The 19,227-nt window shown below is 41.6% G+C and overlaps 1 protein-coding gene across 3 annotated transcripts in view; it reads right to left on the minus strand.

The window, feature by feature from the left end:
- Positions 1-5,470: 5,470 nt before the first annotated feature.
- The window catches only part of CDC40 (cell division cycle 40), a 55,243-nt gene continuing 41,486 nt past the window's right edge, over positions 5,471-19,227 (minus strand). For all 3 annotated transcript variants that reach the window (XM_039528340.1, XM_039528343.1, XM_039528341.1), the window contains exons 10-15: positions 18,871-18,972; positions 14,983-15,098; positions 14,568-14,701; positions 8,903-8,979; positions 7,231-7,375; positions 5,471-5,920 (exon numbers count right to left, since the gene is read on the minus strand). In XM_039528340.1, coding sequence (XP_039384274.1) covers positions 5,743-5,920; positions 7,231-7,375; positions 8,903-8,979; positions 14,568-14,701; positions 14,983-15,098; positions 18,871-18,972 — 752 coding nt within the window. In that variant the 3' untranslated portion in view covers positions 5,471-5,742. The remainder of the gene's footprint in view (positions 5,921-7,230; positions 7,376-8,902; positions 8,980-14,567; positions 14,702-14,982; positions 15,099-18,870; positions 18,973-19,227) is intronic.

A 19,227-nucleotide genomic window follows, 5' to 3' on the forward strand; every position in this document is an offset into this window, starting at 1 on the left:
TCTCTTTTGAATATTTTTCTGGAGAGGGAAGGTCTTCTTCATTCTTTTCCTTCTTTGGAAGAGTAATTTCAGTGAGGTAGCGTATACACTCTTTGAAGGGAATGATAATGAGACCAAGCTTTCATATTAAAACCCCTTTAATCCACAGTCTAATCCATATAATGTAGAAAAATGCATAACAGGATAAAGTGTCATGACATCCCTATAAATCTCAACCTCTTGCTAATAAGCTAACAAATAAACTCCTGAGGGGCACAGGGTGAACTAACAGCAGTGGTTACTATTCCACATTCTCTGCCACCTCACCAGAGGCTGTTTCAGAGCTAACAGGAGAGGCTGTTGTGACTTGGGTCTGCCGTGAGATCTGGAACAGTGGAACCAACAGACAATTACCTTTTGGACAACAGATGCAAAGCCATAAACCCTTCTAAAATAGAGGAGCCACCTCTGAGTGAGACATGACCATACAGTCACTTCTAAAGAGCCTCAATGTGCAAAAATGCAATTGCGAAATGGAAAGCATTAGGAGTCAGGTAACTCCAAACTACTTTTTTCCTAAAAAGAAGAAAAAAACAGATGAACTCTACTAATTGGGGGTGGCAGGTAAAAGGGGAACTGAAGAATTCCAACCCATACTTTTAACTTCAATTTTATTTACCTTTTTGAAGTGGAGCCAAAGCCAAGTTCGTTTTGGAGGAAAGCTGTGACTTCAGACGATCAGGTATGTACCATTCTTTATGGAGATGATGAGTGCTCCATGTGAGCCCAGCCTGACTAGTAGAACTGTGGCCCTGAGAAAGTCTTAATCCACAAGAAAAATTGAAGTCACTTGTGAATTTTATTTCTTTAGGGAAAAGGGCATGACTTGCCACTAGCATTTACCATTTCAAGGAGATAAAGGAGATAGAAAAGGGGACCTGGCTGTGGAGAAAATGGTCTGACAAAAAGCTCACCACCATTTTGGCATCATTGGAGAACTACAGGGAATGGTTCTTTTCCTTTTTTTTTTTTAAAAGGTGTTTTTCATGCAAGCCATCTTGGATTTTGACTAACTCCCCCCAGGAGATAGACAATGTGAAGTAGGTGTGCTGAGGACAGATCAGAGACTGGGGAGTGGAGGGAGAAGTGTCACATGAGGACTCAGAGGCAAAAAACCTCAGTTAACCAGCTATCCTGCCTGAGGACAAATAAGAGCTACCTAGGAAAGGTGTACTGGCATATGTGAGTTAAAAATCACTATAAAATTATACTGACAACTCACCATGAAGACACTTACAAATGCCCTCATGCTCCTTTGGAGGCACACAGTGAGTTATACTGGTATAACTAAGGTACAATTCTACTGTTACAACTTACAGTTTCCCATGTAGACAAGCCCTATCCCAGCTCTAGCCTGAGGTAGTCCAGAAACATGTCTTAGTTACTGACCATATTTAAGCTTTGTAAGTCTCCACATTATTGAAATTGCTTCCGGTACGGCCATGGAGGAAAATCAAGCTTGATCAGTCTGGTTGCTCTTTTTACTAAGGGTAGGTCTATACTTACCGCGCGGGTCGACGCAGAGAGTTCGACTTCTCGGAGTTCGAACTATCTCGTCTAATCAAGACGCGATAGTTCGAACTCCCCACGCGCTCCGGTCGACTCCAGAACTCCACCACCACGAACGGTGGTGGCGGAGTCGACCTTGGAGCCGCGGACTTCATTCCCGCGGCGTCTGGACTGGTGAGTAGCCCGAACTAAGGTACTTCGACTTCAGCTACGCTATTCGCGTAGCTGAAGTCGCGTACCTTAGTTCGACCCCCCCCTTAGTGTAGACCAGGCCTAAGAGATATGGAACTAGGTTTGATTCACAACTTCACATTCTAGTTCTTATTCTGACCATTAAAGTCAAATATATCTAGCACTCTCAACGGCCTATTGTACAGTAATTTAATAGTGCGCCTCAAACAGGAACAATATCACCAAACACTTGAATGTTACTTTAACATTATAACAAGGTAATAAAAGGGTTTATGGTCAAATTTTCAAAAGCACATAAGTGATTGAGGTGCCTAAGTCAAAGAAACATCTAAGTGCCCAAGGCTCCTAAGTCATGTAGGCACTGTTGACAATTTCACCCTTCAACAAACAAGTGAGGTCTTCTTGGACTGCTGCAAGAGAGTCACAGAACTTCCAACATTCAAAGAGCTTGACTAGAGAGATTCATATTCATTTTGCTACAGGGCAACAGTCCTCTAATTTACATTTTATAGATACTTTTGTTAAGTCAACTTAAAGTAGTAAGCCCTAAACATTATGCAGAGAAACAACTTACATATCAAAGAAATTTGCTGGTATCCTGATACTAGTCTAGTTAAAGCAGCTTTTCATAGTTCTGTCATCCGTCCCCACCCCGTCCCCCACTCCCTTGTTAGGTCTGAGGTTTTTGACCAACAAAAATGAGACTTTTGTTATGATTAATTGGGAGAGACAGGGTGAAAAGATTTTGTGCCTGGGCAGATAGATTTTCAAAATGAGTTTGCAAGACTTGAAGGCACAGTATTATAAACTAGTATTCTAAAGCAGCTGTTTGGAGTTGAAAATTGGCTCACATTATAAATTAGTTTGTCTGAGGTACAGTATTTTTGTGCAATGCAATGAGAATGTAAGGAGTAAGCAGCCGCATCTTATTGAAAACTATTACCAAGTCTGTACAAGACAGAAGCTGAGGCCAGTGGCTTCAAAAGGAGGCCGCCCCTTTACCAGCAAGTGGTATGGGGGGTATGGTGGTGGGAAACGCCCCACACAAAAGGAGAAATCCAGAGAAAGTTGGCACAAGGCTAAAGGAACTTTCAAGTCTCCAGGGCAGAGCTCAGAAAAAATGATTTGGGTAGCTTGTTTATGTGCAAAATCCTCACTGTGATATCCTAAAAGTATTTTAGTTGTAGTGGCAATAAGTTACTCAGACTTCCTTAAAATTACAGTAGATCAAGTGCAATGATTATGAAGCTGTCATAGGAACTCCATAGGCTGGGTTGTAAATATTAATTCGAACCAATATTGAGACTTACTTGACTCCACCCTTCACAAAAGAACTGCTTTCAGCTTGAAAATTTTGCATGCTTAGGCTTACACCAATGGAGAATTTATTGGGAAAATCTGAAGCATGCTGTTTTCTAGTTATGGGTCTCAATTCCCACCTCACCTGCCCCCCCAAAAAACTACACCAGTCCCCCCCAACTTCAGCCTACAGGCCCCCAAATTCTCCTACCCTTAATCTCCATTGAGAACTACTTCACAAGGCTAGTCTTTTCTTTTGGAGTCCACAGATCTTTATAAAATTGTTCGGGAGAAAAATCTTACAAATTAAAAGCTTCTGCAGGTTCCCATGCAGGCTTTAAAAATTCCATAAAGATTAACTCAGTGAGCAACACCAGATGGAGACAAAGGATCTGATCTAGAAGGCAGGTTCTAGTTCACGTCTGTAAAAACCTGCATCAGAAGTCTTTTTGTTGCAGACAGTTAATTCATCAACTCCTGTTGTGTGTAAGATCTGCATGTTACTCACAAAAGTTTATTTATCTCGTCCATAAATGGAAAATGGCCTATCAGAGTTTAGTAGCTCCACTGGAGCATTTCTGGACTAGTGGTGTGCGCAAGTGGTGGGTGAATCTTCTGACTGAACAAGAGGTTCTTACATGTCTATACAGCGAAATAGTTCAAGTAAATATACTCTACAGTTAAAGTCATTGATACACAAAATCTAAGTGCTTTGCAAACAACAAGGAAAATCCTAGACAAGAATCTAATTAGGATATATTAAAGATCTCTGTTACTTTGGTCAAAAATTCTTATGGAATGTTATATCGGGTCTGCCTTGGCTTTTAAAGTAAAGGTCGGCTGTGGGACCCACATTCTCTATATCTCTGAACTCCAATTGCTGCCCATTTTCTACTTAAGAACGTTTCAATTTTACGGTCTACATCAGAGCCACCTACCTAGCCTGAGAGCTCATCTTCAGTAGGAGATAGCTACATCTCATCTTGCCTCCAAACTGTAACCTGTCCTTACCCACTCCCCATAGTCAGCGGAGTCCAACACTGTCATGTTTCCACATGCAGCACATATAACCTCCAAACATTCACCACCAAATTTCTATTGCTCTTCATACAGAGTTTTAAGTTTGTACTTGCCTTATATATTTGCATGAGTCTGAGGCCCGCCCATACACAAACAGATAGCCTCTGGTACCCCCATTTTCTCCAAAAACAGACCCATCCTCATCTGTGCCACCCATGACAAGTCACCAAAGTATAGGTATTGTAAATACCTATCAGAGGTGCCAATATCAAATGGACAGTGCACACTATAGTTGGGTATGAAGGCTGAGAAGAGTGTGTGTGTGTGTAATCTAAACTCTGAGGTTTCAGACTTTCAAATTTATTTTTGAACAAATTTCACCTTCACTCAGAAATTTCTGGCTTATAATTTTATGATGTTAATTCAATAGTTATCCAATGTGGCTTGAAGGCTGACCAGTTTGTTGTTGTTTCCATTATTTCCATTATTCATTCATAGTCAGATAATATGGTGCGCAGTGTGGTATAAGAATTTAGAAAGACTTTTCTGCCCCCATTTGCTTAGCAAAATAATCAATATATTGTTTTAGTATCATCCAAGCAAGGATGTACTTTGGCACCACTGGGAGTTAGGAAATGCCAAACCCCAAACTGAAAGGATAATGAATATTCGACTTGGATATGCTAGAAGCAAGGACTAAACTAAACCAGACTTTTGTACAAAAGATTTATTAAAAATAAGTTCTTAAAAAAAAAGAAACTGACATGTATATACAGTAGCTTAGCATGGAAACAATATGGTGCATATAATACAGGAACAGTGAATACTAAAGTGCACCCTGTACAAAGAATATGATTAAGGGACAGGGAATGTGGTTTTCTTTGAAATATGTCCCAGAAAAGCATGATAATTAACAGTATATGGAATTTACCTTGGGGTTTTGGGGGGATATTTATTATTATAAAGAAAACTTTCAAATACAGATGGTTACGTAGAGGAACCTCCATGATCAGTATCATGTAAAATGTTTAAGTCAAGATACCAATATAAGAATGCAGATGGAGGGTCTAGGGAATACAGTCTGCAGGGTATATTCAGTTTGTTCATTGGGTATGTATGCTAAAGCCTTTGATCAACTCTGTTTCTGTTATGGGTCAATAAATCTTAGTCACTGGTTGTATAAATCCAAGAAACTTGGGTGCCACAGAATACTGCCATAAAGTCTATTAATGGGTGCATCTTCAAGATCTACTGCAGTAGAGATTAAAGAGACTTTTTTCTTCTGAGCTGTGCAGTCACAGAACACAACAAAACTGCTGGTTTTCTACTTCTACACCATATACTGTGTGACATCCAGAATCGCAAACTAGAAAATATTGTTTTATTCTGAAAAAGTGGATCAAACAGAAAATAACTTATCAAATTAATATTTATTTCTGGCCACTTCACATGACTGTTCTCAGCTTCTCACAAACCTCGAAGTCATACTTAGAAGAGTAGCCTTTCAGCTGAGTCTTCTGCCTGGGAGATCTCATTTCCAAGAGTGCACAGTGTACTTTAATAGTGAAGAACCCGAAAACAGCTGGAAGTTCAAATCAAACCATCCTCAGCAGAGTTCATGTTTAGCAATCTCAGATGTTCACAAAAAGTCTTACCAAAATTTAGTTCCTTGCAGTACCCACTTCAGTCCCACAATTTAATAAGACCATCCCAGCCACAGGTGATGACCTTAGATGTTTCATGTGGATGCCAGACTGCGCCTATACAAACTTTGTCATGTGCCTTTAACCTACTGTAGAGTTTTGTGGTCTTCCAGTCCCAGATGTTAAGTTTTCCATCTGCATCACCTGATATCACATAGCTGTATTAAAAAATTAAAAGCTCAATTAAAAATTATCAGAACTACTTTTATTATTTTCCATTTTTTGGAAGATTATTATAAAGCATACATTAAAATAAATGTTTTCAATTAATGCAAAAAACAGATTAAGGATAATTTTGTACTGGGGAATGGAAAAAATTTAGTAATCCAATAAGCTTTCCATTCAAGAGAGTCTGTTTCAACAGACAGTAGGAATTCCAAAGAATTAGCATGCATGATGTGTTCTAAAGAGCCCAGGCTCTTGCTGTGCAGTGATTCATCACATCATCTGTGAGGTAAATGTGCTAAGCAATGTGATTATACCATGCATTATGTTGCTTGAGCAATAGAGCCTACTGAGAGGATAAGAGAAAATTCCAGGAAAAAAACCCCTAATTTGCAGAGATTTCTCTTTAAAAAAAATCCCCTAAAAATTTGAACACTTTTGCAGTGCATTATGCTAATCATGCATATACTTGCTTTGTTATCTATAGGAAGTTAAATGGGCATAACTGTCTTAAAATGACACCAATGTGACATCGCTAGTAAAGCTGCAGATGAGAGTTAGCTGTACAACTTCATTAGGCAAAGTAGAAGAACCAGGCTTCAATCTAGATCCAGTTTTGCTTTAAGTTTGAACCCAAGGTATGTGTGTACAGGAAGGCTTCTTGTGACTCTACTGCAGATCTGTGTGTAGGAAGCCAGTTGCTGCTCCCTGGTTCCTGGCTACTTAGCTCCAGTGCTAGTTAGAACAGGAAGCATCCTGCTCAACTCTGTTGCTGCTATAAAGCCCCTTACACCAGCAGAGGATCATGTGTAGTGGAGCTCAGGTCTGATAAGCCCCCTTATAGCCCCAGCCTGCCCTCCTCCATATGCTTCCTCCTCTCACTTTCACTTTGAGGTGGGGCAGAGTGGGGTTGTGGCTGGTATGGGAGGCAGGTTAGCTGCCTCTTACAGTAGAGATTCTACCTACCTAGGGAAGGCTTCTGGCCGGTTTAAGGTCATAGCAGCACAAAACAGCCTTTGTAGAATGGAGAATTTAGGACTAAGTATTCATTGTGAGTACTTAAACTAAATGTTCATTTCTTATACTACTGGGCTAAATGTTAGTACTGAATCCATTGAAATTAACAAATGGCAAAAGGCAAATTCCCCTTTTAACTTCTGCAGAAAACTCTCTGTAGCCACACAGCAATGTTGGGTTAAATGGACAGCAGCAGCACATCAGTATATTACAAAGGGTTTCAAAAACAAATTTAGCAGGATCTCGTGACAACTTTAAGACAGAAGTTAGTTTTCATAGAACTTACCTCATGTCAGGTGAAAAATCAACTTGACAAGCATAACCTGCCACCATGTGACCCTTGAAGATTTTCTTTTTGTTTAATCTGAATCTGTTCTGAGCTCCAAAAATCAAAATCTGATTATCCATTGATTGACAAGCCAGCCATTTTCCTGTACGTGCAACAAAGTTCAGGCAGGTGTCAGACTACTACAGTTGAAGAAACAAATCTGACAAAGATTACTAGAACTTTCACTGTCAGTTTTGGTTTCAACCATATTCTGTGTTAATAAAGTATTTAGTTAAATAGTATGCATGGCTTCTACCGTGTACTGTACAACTCAGAGCTAGACCCTAGAATGGTGTATTAGCGGCGTTCACTCAAAGAAGAAAGGTACAGACTTGGCTTGTGTCACATGTGTAAAAAGATTTCTAGTGTGGCAGACACAAATTTCATCATACAAAACAAACCTAATTCTGTAAGCAATTCTTTCTAAGCTATTTGTGACGCCAAGTACAGTTATCAGTCATACCCATGGGAAATTTTCATTGAGATGACTTCTGCCTATTACAACTAATAAAGGCAGAATCTAATACTGGAGATAGTTTGGAAGCGTATCCCTGCATGTATGCTCAATTGCCTGTAGTAACTTTCTCGGTTATAATCACACTACACCATCCAGAGATTACCCATGGTGACTGTCACATTTTAAAATACAGAAGAGGCTTAGACAAAGAACAGGATAGTTGAGCAGATATCCTAACTGGTCAATCAAATAATTGAAACCAGGAGACAAGTTCACAAGATGCAGATCATCTCATTAATTACTCATTTTAAGTTGTGGAACAATAGAGTTACCAGTGGTTTTCTGTTTGTTTATTTTTTATTTAAAGATCAATTTTACTTGAGTGTAAAGCAGGTCTAAAATGTGTTGAAGGATTTTAACCATGTAAATAAATCCTAAATATCTAATTTTCAAACCAGCCTTTTTCTCTCTCAATTTTTAAGTTTCACAGTTCAAAAGGAGAAGAAGTGTCTGGAAGGCAAAAAGAAAGGCTGCTTTTTTAATCATGTGTCCACCCTTCTTCCTGTTTTGGGTGGTGAGTAGGGAAGAGAGGGCAGTGCAGATGCTCCCAGGTGGGCAAAGGGACACGCTGAAGAGAGAAGCTGCTCCTCGATACTTTTCTGCTGGACATATTCCCTCTACCCTGAGCAGTGACCACGCAGTGACTTTGAAAGACTCTTTCAAGGGTCCCAGGAAAAGAGTAGACATGTCCTGGAGACACTATTCTCCTCTTCTTCTCCCTTATAGGTTTTTTTATTACCCTTTTAGCTTTGTTTGCGCCTTCTACCACTTGCAGAAAGAGATTTTAAAATGACAGAGTTCATAAAAAAGGAAACTAACTTGCACCTCTCACTACAGAGAAAGTAAACTAAGACTTTTGTCTACTTGGGAACATTTTTTGGTATAACCCTACGTGTTAATTTAAACAAATATAGTTATACTGATATAACTCACCCCGTTTGGTTACTCCTATTCTGGTATAAGAGTATCTTTTTCCAGTTTAGCTTATGTCATCTGGAAAGAAATTTAAGCTAACCCCCAAAATGATACAATGATCCATATGGGAGGGTTGATACTGGTAGAACCGGTGAAACTTTCCTGTGTAGACAAGGCCTAAGTAAAGTGTTAACTTACCATTTGGAGACAAGGTGACTGCAGGCATCGAGTGCATACTTGGCTCTGCGATGTACTTGAAATCGACAGGAATGTCCCTGCAAAGAAAGAAATGTGAATGGATGAAGAAATGGAAATATTTCAAAGGGCCACCTGAAGTCAGTTGATTTAATCAACCACTGTGAAACACAGAATTAGAGGTGGTGTCCAGATGAAAAATGGCTAAAACGGAGTTCAAACATATTAAAAATACCCCCCAGTGAACTCTTACTGTGGTGGTATCGACAAAAGAAAATGAGCCTTGTTTAATACCTCCAGTTGTGAATAGGTTTTGGTGATGGATGTAGGCCAGGGGTTCTTAACCTTTTTCTTTCTGAGGTCCCCCACAATGGGCTATAAAAACTCCATGGCCCACCTGTGCCACAACAACTGATTTTCTGCATATAAAAGCCAGGGCTCGTGTTAGGGGGTAGCAATCAGGGCAGCTGCCTGAAGCCTCATGCCACAGGGGCTCTCATAAAGCTACACTGCTCAGGCTTCGGCTTCAGCTTTCTACCCTGGGCCCCAGTGAATCTAATGCTGGCCCTGCTTGGTGGCCACCCTGAAACCTGCTCATGGCTCCCCAGGACCTCTGGTTGAGAGCCAGAGATGTAGGCAATGCAGAAAGTATAGATTCCCCCCACAATAGCCCTGTCTACACTAATAACAAAACCAGTTTTCAGTCACACTTGAGGGAGGCTGTGGGGTAAGGGCAGCGATGTTTGAAAGTCAGTGTCAGACACTGCTCCATTCCTAGAATAGACAGGCAGCGTCTGATAGCTTGCATGTCTGAACCTGCTCCCTCTCCAAAAAGGAATCTTCAATCCAGCTAGAAAGAACTCTTATGTAACCTGTAAAGGTTAAAAAATAAAGCCACATTATGGAAAATACACTTCCTGCATTTGATTCTAGTTAAAAGGAATTGAAATGCAATGTGAGTTTTGCTGTCTTCTCTCTTCACAAATTAATGCAGGCTCATCTGCTGGAATTTATTCCAGGCAGCTCTGCTTTCTGTTAAAATGTACCAGATGTAGTCAGGACTGCTGCAGGATATGCTGCCCTAAACTATTAGGCAGAATAAAAGACATTTAAGTTTCATACTTCTTTCAAGCCAAATTGTGAAATAGGAAGTAAGACAAGATCAGTTTCTTAAAGGTCACCAAAAAATGCTGCCATGGTTTGCTGACCTTAAAATCCAATTTAACCTCAATGGCTGTTCTAACTGGAAATTCTAAACTGAGAGACCTGGTACATTTTCCTCAAAACATTGTTTTATGAGCTGACAGTTATAAGTGGTGAGAGTTTCTAACCTTCACTGGCAAAAATTAGAGTGCTATATGGTGATTTCTTTCCTCCCGGCAGGAACTAAAAGTTAGGGTCTCTTGAAAAGTAAAGGGAAAGTGTTTGGAACTGCCAGAGATATGAAAGCTCTTAAAAAAAAGACTTCAATTTCCTTATGGGAGCTTGGGAACTATGGAAAGACAGACCTCTGCGGGGAGGTCATCTGAAGGCTATGGATTGCATTAGCCTCGTCATCCTAGCAGAGAATGAAACCAGCATTAGATACCACTGTTGGGTATGGGTCACTAGTGACTTGGGAGGTAGGAAAATTTTGAGCTGAGTGTCATCAACATACTGATGGCACAGCAGCCCAAACCACTTCACTGTTTCCCTGAGCAGCACCATGAAAATATTAAGGAGTGAGAATAAAATCCTGTATTTTCCAAAATCAAGGGGATTAGAATACAATGACCACCTCAACTTTAATATCACTGCCATATGGATGCAATAAGCAGAAAGGAGAAAAGCAAAACTTCAGAATAGCTCAGTTAAGATTCCACTGAGCAAACACACCTCTACTTCGATATAACGCTGTCCTCGGGAGCCAAAAAAATCTTACCGCGTTATAGGTGAAACCGCGTTATATCGAATTTGCTTTGATCCACTGGAGTGCGCAGCCCCGCCCCTCCCAGAGTGCTGCTTTACTGCCTTATATCTGAATTCATGTTATATCGCGTGGCGTTATATCGAGGGAGAGGTGTATAGTTTGTTATCTGAAAAACATTTATTGTTCTATATTCTTACTGTTGCAGTTCCACAAAGGAAGGACACTGCAATCCAGTAAACATGAAAGCAGAATCTGTACACAGCATAACATCCATGAAATTCAGATTCAATGATCATGGATGAAGCTGTTCCCAGCAAAGTCTGACATGTCAAACCACTCCCAGCACTGGCCAAGTGAAAATGCTTACCAACTGAGGTCTGATTACAAAACATCCTAAACATTCCTCTACGCAATTAACAACACTACAAAAGCAATTAAAAACTTGTAATTAAATGTAGCTTTTAAGAACATTTGCAGGTCATATTTACTTTTAAAGACTGTTTAAAGTTCTTGTTAAAATCAAAATCTTCAGGCTTATTAACATAAAGTAAAGAAAGAGAGATTTGTATATTTAAACATATCAAGAAGTGAAATAATCAATTAACCCTGCCATATAAAATGCCAGTTATAAAACAGAAAAAAGACGGATTTATTCACAGCAGCATTGGTGACAACTTGACACATGAAATTCTTCAAGCTCCAAAAACTGCAGCGCTGAACATGTTCATTTAGTTTTAATGCAAATGTAATTAATTTGGAGGCTGAAATCTGTGAAATTTCAGCCTCCAAATTTAGACAGATAAGCATATTTCAGGAAATGTTCTGTACCATAGTCCACAGCGATGAATGAGCGGAGTGGGAAAAGCGCTCTACATTAGCTTTATAAATCAGTCTGTTAAGCAAAATTTGAATTATGGAATATGATCTATTCTATAGTTCATAATATCTGAATGAGACAACACTATCCCTGTGACTTCTAATATAATCTGAAGCTATCTACATTTGGGACAATCAGGCTGTGATGTTCTGCAACTAGATTCTTTGTGGTGGGAAGGAGGAAAGGGAAGGTGACATTCCACCCTATAGCTATTTATTTTATCAGGGACCACATGAAACAAGAGCATCCAGTCCCAAGAGCAGTGGCACAGCCAGGTTTTCAGTGTAGGGGGAGCAAACATAAAAAAGGTGCCCTCCCTTGGCTCCTCCTCTGGCCATGCCCCACTTGGCTCCTCCCATTTCCCCCCCCAGATTAACCCAGGACTGGCTCAGGACTCCTGCGGGCTTCCTGGGGGTGCGGATACCCCCCTCATCCCCCTGTGGTCCCGGGAGAGTCTCTTCTGCCCAGCACGCTCTGCAGGTATCCCCCGCAGGGCTGTGCCACCCGGCCCCACCCGCAGGGTCCCGTCCCCCGCCGCCCCAGACTCCAGGCTCCTGTGCCGCGCCATGGCCCCCCCCGCGTCCAGACAGCATGGCCTGCACCTCTGCCCTGCAGGCCCAGCCCCGGGGAGCCCCTTGCCCGGACCCCCCAGTGCAAGGCACCGGACTCCCGCCGTTCACCTTCCGTCCTGAGCCGCCGCCTGTCCCCGGCGCTTGGTGCGCTCCATGCGGGGCTCGCCAGCCAGGCGGCCTTAAAGGCACAGGGGCCCTTTCGCCTCCCCCCACCCGCCGCATTAGCAAGGGGCGGGGAGGGAGGCCGGGGAGCGCTTGGCCGCTGAGCCCTGAGCCGAGGAGCTGGCCCCCCTGGCCGCGTCTGCCGCCCCCCCACCCCCCGGCTCCTCCAGCCATGCTGCTGTTAGCGCTGGCTGGGTGGCGCCGCATCAGCGCCTGCCGCCCCACGGCTCCTCTGGCCGTGCTGCTGCCAGTGCTGGCCCGGCAGGCGCAGCTTTTTGAAAACATGCTGAGGGGAAGCGGCTGCTTCCACTGAACCCCGCTAGCTACGCTACTGCCCAAGAGGCAGCATTTCTGTGAAAGACAGACATGGCTCCACAAACCAAACAAAAGAAATCCCTGTTAGTAGTCATCGCACCCAAGGACTTTTCCTAGTCCTTAAGGGGTTCACTAAAACTGCTTGGAGATAACTCACCAGCACTTTGTCAGACCGACAGTCCTTCCAGATGAGGAATTTCAGACATAGCTCCTCTTAGAACCAGTCAAAACACCCACTGAGTCAGCCAGAGAATGATCTGGGCACTTCCTCTCACCTGTGTGGCCAAGCGCACTGCCTCCACATAGCTCCCAAACTGCTAGCCAGGGAGCGAAATCCAGAGTACTGAACAGAGAGCTAGCACAAGCTTAAAATTAATCTCAATATACCCTTTTTTTTTTTTTTTTTTTTTAAAACAGGCAGTAACTGCGTGGTACATTATGGACATCATCTGAGCACTGCTGTGACCTAGATTCCTCCATACGTGAAGGGCAATGTAGAACTACTGTAGGTCCTACAGATAGCCAGCTGGATTCAATGAAAAGGCCAGAATGAATCATTTTCTTTAATCACCACATGCTTTTTGTAAGTTTCAGTAACTGAACAGAACACCTCTCTCCCAACTCACATTAGAACTGAAGAGCAGTTCAAATAATATTTCAAAAAGAGCCTTTCTTGGATGGAATTTCATACACAATACTGCCACTATAATTTTTTTCCAGTGTTTTTACCGTGCTTCTCAGTGCAACTGCAAAAAGACTGAAAAGCTAGAATGAAACTGTTAAACTATTTGATTTATTAGTTATCTCTACGGTACTCTAAAGTAGCATGGCACAGGCAATTTTTTATACGCTTAATTTAAGTATTGATACACCTCCACTGGGAGAGCAGATGAGAGAAACCATTAACGGAATGTTGTCTGTCACCAGCGGATATGGCTATGCCCATTGTTCCCACGTAACAGCCGATGGCACGACTTTCACTTTATAAGTAAAGTTAAAATAATTTGACTGGTATTCATCTAGGGTGTATTATACAGAAGTAGGAAGCAAATCATTTCACTGATTAAAAACACATACCATATGTCTGACTATCCTAGAAAAAATTTCTAGCAACAACTTTTGTATTACTGCAGGTGCTATGTTAGATTGATTTTTATCTAAACCAAACAAGATACTTTATTTCATTTGGGGCTAGTACAGTATATTGAATACCTGTAACTTGAATGCTCTTGTGCATTCATACCAATGAAGTCCTCTGTAAACTATGACATTCTCTGCTTTGCTTTTGCATAGAGTTAATGAAATGTTACAGGTTTTAAAAAGCAGCCTCAGATAATAAGTACTGCAACATAGGAGGGTTGTAAGCCAATAAAAAGAGTTAAGTGTTAGACATTTTAAAAATCTTTACTTCAAAGGGATTTTAAAAATACAATTAATTGTCTTACATCTAGTTTCAAGAAGGGATGTTTCATTTGACTGAACAAATACGTTAAGAACTGGCTCACAGACTATCCTGTGGACTGCAGAAATATAGGTCTGGTGAGAAGTATTTACGATTGGTCAACAGCACAGTCAAATAGACTAGAAACTAGCAGCAGGAACATCACTGATTTTTTTCTGGCACTGCTTCTTTTTAAATATTTCAATTACTATAGAGAATAATATAAATGGATTTATGGAAGTTAAATTAATTTAACTTTTTGTTTGGTTAGCAAGAAGTTACTGCACAAAAACTTCAAAGTAATTGCATTGATTTGACTTAAAAATTGTTAACTATTTCCCAGTTTGCTCTATACTAATATGAAATCAAACTTTGTGAGGTCTGAAACTTACCATTCCCAGACTCTTAAACTCTTGTCATCAGATGTACTCACAAACCGTCTATTCTCATCCACAAACACAATGGTGTTGACAGCTCCCAAATGCCTATCGTACTCCTGCACAATCTCCCCACTTCGAATGTCCCACTGCAAATGAAACAGCCAGCGTCAGAGCCACTTAAGTTCTAATACATTCCTGAACTTGAAATTATAAAGCTTCTGATATTTAGTCAGACTTTCAGGTCGGAGAGCAAGCACTCTAGCAACACCTTTTGAGGCAGTGTTCATTCAAAAATACTGTTAAGAAAGGAAAGAAAATGTCTAAGGCATTGCCGTTACACAGCAGCTAAATTTAAACTTCAGGTACAAAACCTTTACTTTATAAACCTATGAGATCAGGAAACATTTAATTAAGTTCTGAGTCTTACCTGTACAATTTTTTTATCTGACATTCCTGCCACAAAAAGACTTTGTTTATCTTCATCAGGATTGAATTTGACACAGTATGGAACCTTCCTGTTTGTGAACCTGGAAACACATTGCCCTGTAAACAGACAAGCCATTCAAATTAAATCAGTTCAAAAGTTTCACAAGCATAGTTTTATAAATGCTCGCAGTAATAAGCTATCATCAATTATCCATCTTTGTACCTAGAGATGCTTTACTTAGTTTAGATCAGGAGAAAACAAAAACATAGGCTTTCAACTCCCTGAAAAGATCAGAGATTGGGAATTATTCTAGAGATGACTTGGATCTTGTTTATATTAGATCTCTTCCCTCCCCCCCGAACTTTCCCACCATTGCTACCTGGTTCAACCCAGGCAGCTGGTCACACGCTGGACCTGATCTTTAGCCTAAATATCAATACTGAGGACATCACAACCCAGCCACTGTCTTGGACAGACCCATCACCTTATTAAGACAGTAGTCAGAAACCTCCAACTGCCAGGCAGCAAGACAGACCAATGATCCTGATTCAACCATGAATACTCATGGATGCCACCAAATTCCAAAGCTTCCTAAAAGATATCAGCACCCCACCATGAGTCATCAGGGACCTGCATTACTAGATCCATCAGTTGTAGAGTTCCACAAGGAACAATTCTCTCACCAGTCCTTTTCAACATCTATATAGAACCACTAGGTGAACTGGTCAGACAACATGAACTCAAAGTGTCAGCGATATGCAGAGGACACACAGCTTTACCTATCCTATTCCTTCACCGCTACAACCAGCAAGATCCAACACTTGGACAAGATCAGCTGGTTGAAGCTGAACTCAAGCAAGGCAGAAACTATGGTGACAGTCAGAAAAAAACATTTTGAAGAGTTTGCAGCCAGAGTAGATTTTCCTTTGGTTGAAGGTACACCTCCACATTTGGTCAATTGAGTTCATAGTTAAGGAGCACTCCTGGATTCCTCACTGATGCTAAGTACCTGCACAGCCACATCTTTGAGTAATGTTTTCTATCATCACAAAACCCACCACTGCACAAACCTCTCCCCTGGGGAGAGAACAACCACATGATAGGTGTTAGTCATGTTGCTTAATGCATTACTGGAAGGTATTCGGATACTACCATGAGAAGTGAGGGATAAAAACCCATACAGAATAGAACTGACCAGGACCGATCCATTGGTGGTGGCAACAGTGGAAGCACCAGTAGTATAAACAAGATGTCAGTGGCTGCTGTTTTTTTAACCCACAGTGTCATTTAGACCTGCTCTGGTCATTTAGATGACAAGAGTGGTTAAAATGCTGTCAGCCATGTGCATCTTTTTTATATATTGCTATTTCCATTGTTGTCTCCACAAGGTAATTTTAAGGAAAACAATCATAGACATGGCCTTGCAAACTAAGTGCCAGGAGATTATGAAGCCTTCTGAACAAAGATGCACTCTACACAGTCTTTAATGGTGTCCAGCCTTAATATTGTATGTATTTTAGGAGGGCAGAGTTCGGCCTCCAGTATGTATTGTCAATTAATTTGCATGAGAATAAAAGAATCCATTTTGACTTTCAAAGACCAAGCTGAATTTGCAGGCTATCAGTTAGAAAAAAATATTTTTTCCCTTGTAAACTAAGCAAGGACAGTACACGCACCTTGGAGATACAAACCTGGAAGGCCCACAATATCATCATAACAAAGCCAATTTTAAGTGAAGAACTAAAAACAGAATTCATGCAGAACACTTGAGTTAATGGCGTCCAAGTACAGAAACGGTGATCCTCATCTACTTCTAAAGATCTGGGGGAGGCTGCTCTAGCCAATCTGCTGCCCTGGGCAAAACTTCAGTGTGCCACCCCCCCTTCCTACCCTCTAGAACAGCAGTTTTCAAACTTTTTTTCTGGTGACCCAGTTGAAGAAAATTGTTGATGACCACGACCCAATGGAGCTGGAGATGAGGGTTTGGGGTATGGGAGGAGGCTCTGGGCTGGGGCTTGATGTGTGGGAGGGAGCTCTGGACTGGTGTTTGGGAGGGGGCTCTGGGTTTGGGGGCGCTCAGGGCTGGGGCAGAGGGTTGGGGTGCAGGAGAGGGTCAGGGCTCTGGGCTGGGGGTGCAGATTCTGGGGTGGGGCCAGGGATGAGGGTTTTGGGGTGCAGGTGGGGGCTCTGGGTTTGGGGGAGCTCAGCGTTGGGGTAGGGGATTGGGGTGGGGGGGTGGTTGTGGGCTTACCTGTTGTGGCTCCCAGTCAGCGGGGATGCTAAGGCAGGCTTCTTGCCTATCCTGGCACCACAAACTGTGCTGCGCCCCGGAAGCGGCCAGCAGCAGGTCCAGCTCCTAGACGGAGGCACATAAGTGGCTCCACGTGGCTCTCTCCTACAGGCACACCCCCTCCCCCCGCCAGCTCCCACTGGCCAGTGCGGAGCCGGTGTTTGGGGCGGGGCAGCATGCGAAACCTAGGAGACGGACCTGCTGCTAGCTGCAGCATGGTGTCAGAACAGGTAGGGACTAGCCTGCCTTAGTAGGGCAGCACCACCAACGGGACTTTTAATGGCCCGGTCTGAGATGCTGACCAGAGCCGCCGCAATCCAGTACCTTACATTCCACGACCCACAGTTTGAAAACCACTCTAGAACAAAGCTTCTCTACTGAAATAATGGATCCAGGGTTTTGGCTGAAGTGCGGGCAAGTACCTAGTCACAGCACCACGCATTGTAGGTTTGGCCCAACTGCCCCTCCATCGTGATAGAGGGACGGCTGGGCCAAATTTGAGTGAGTGGCCTTGTGACCTGGTGCACGGGGTCACAGTGTAACTCAGTTTTGGTCCAGCTGCCCCAGGAAGTTGCCTAGTTTGCCTATAGCTGGAATGGCCCCATAGCTTTGATATGCGAGGTATTTAAAAAAAAAAAAAATCGTGGTACTGACAATTCTGTGTTCCAAAGCCTCTTCTCTGGAGTTGCCCTATCCAGATTATTCTTTACTCTTTTATTAGCTCTTTTCCTACATTGAGAAAATCTAGGTGAAGAGGACCTTGAACATGATTATTAAAAAAGTGCAAAAAGTGGAAGATGACTGGCTGCAAGAAAGCTAAGATCAGTCACCACCCAAGTTAAAGTAAAGCAAACTTCATCTATTCGGCAAATGCACAAAACTAAGGAAGTCTTCAGTTAAGTATTGAGCATCTGCTAAATACCACTGAGGCACAATGGGAGTAGTAGTGCAGCATTAAGAAAACCATATTTAGTATCTAACAGGATTTAAAATATCTTTTTTTGTATGTAAATAACTTAGATTTGTATTTGGCCGAGACACACAGCATTAGGTGAATATAATTATTTGTTAATGTTCCTTGCAATGAAAATACAAATGTTGTGAAATAAATGTAGTCGCTATAATTACTGTTATTTCTTTCCCCAACCCATTTGGGAAAATTCTTTTTTGTTTTAAATCTGGAAGAATTATTATGGAATAAATCCTTTACTACATTATAGTAAAATATTCCATTCAAAAATGTATTTTTAGTACTTAATTTCATTCTTTTAGGTGAAGAGGTGCCAAATAATTCCCTCTAATTTGGTAAATGGTTGGCCCCATTCTTTGACTTTCTATGTAAGTTTTCAAGTCAAAGTAATTTTAAAAAATAAACGTGTAAACCCTTGTTATGATGGATTTTTATCTTAAACACCAAGACTACCTTAACGGTAGCTTTACAGCGACAGCAAAAATATCCAGGAGATGAGAAAATTGCTCTCCCTGTGTTTGAAACAGCAGCGTTGCACTACAAGAGAAAGCCTGGCTATTAAACCAGTAGCTATTTACTACTAGTTACAATGATTATCCGATTTGAACATGTATGTATTTAAGCTTACCTGTTTCAGTGTCCCAGAGTTTAAGATACCGGTCATATGCTGCACTAAGAAACTGAGTTCCAGCATTGTTAAAGCAGATGTCTCGAACTGCTTTACTGTGCCCTAAAAAAGATAAAAAAAAGAAGTGTGGTAGAGAGAAGAATTAACTCTTTACCCCCAATGCTAGGAATTAGGATTTTCTGGAGAACATTACCACAGATAGAATGCAGATAAATCACAATACTAATGGTGAATTACAGCTTTTAATTACACTCTCCGGCAACACAGAAAACTACTAGAACTTATCTAGGAAAATCTTGTAAATTTAATTCCAGCAGACCAATTCAACTGGAAAAGTAACAGTACCTCCTAAAGGCC

Source organism: Mauremys reevesii, linkage group 3, assembly GCF_016161935.1.
Source record: "Mauremys reevesii isolate NIE-2019 linkage group 3, ASM1616193v1, whole genome shotgun sequence".
NCBI classification, from domain to species: Eukaryota; Metazoa; Chordata; order Testudines; family Geoemydidae; genus Mauremys; species Mauremys reevesii.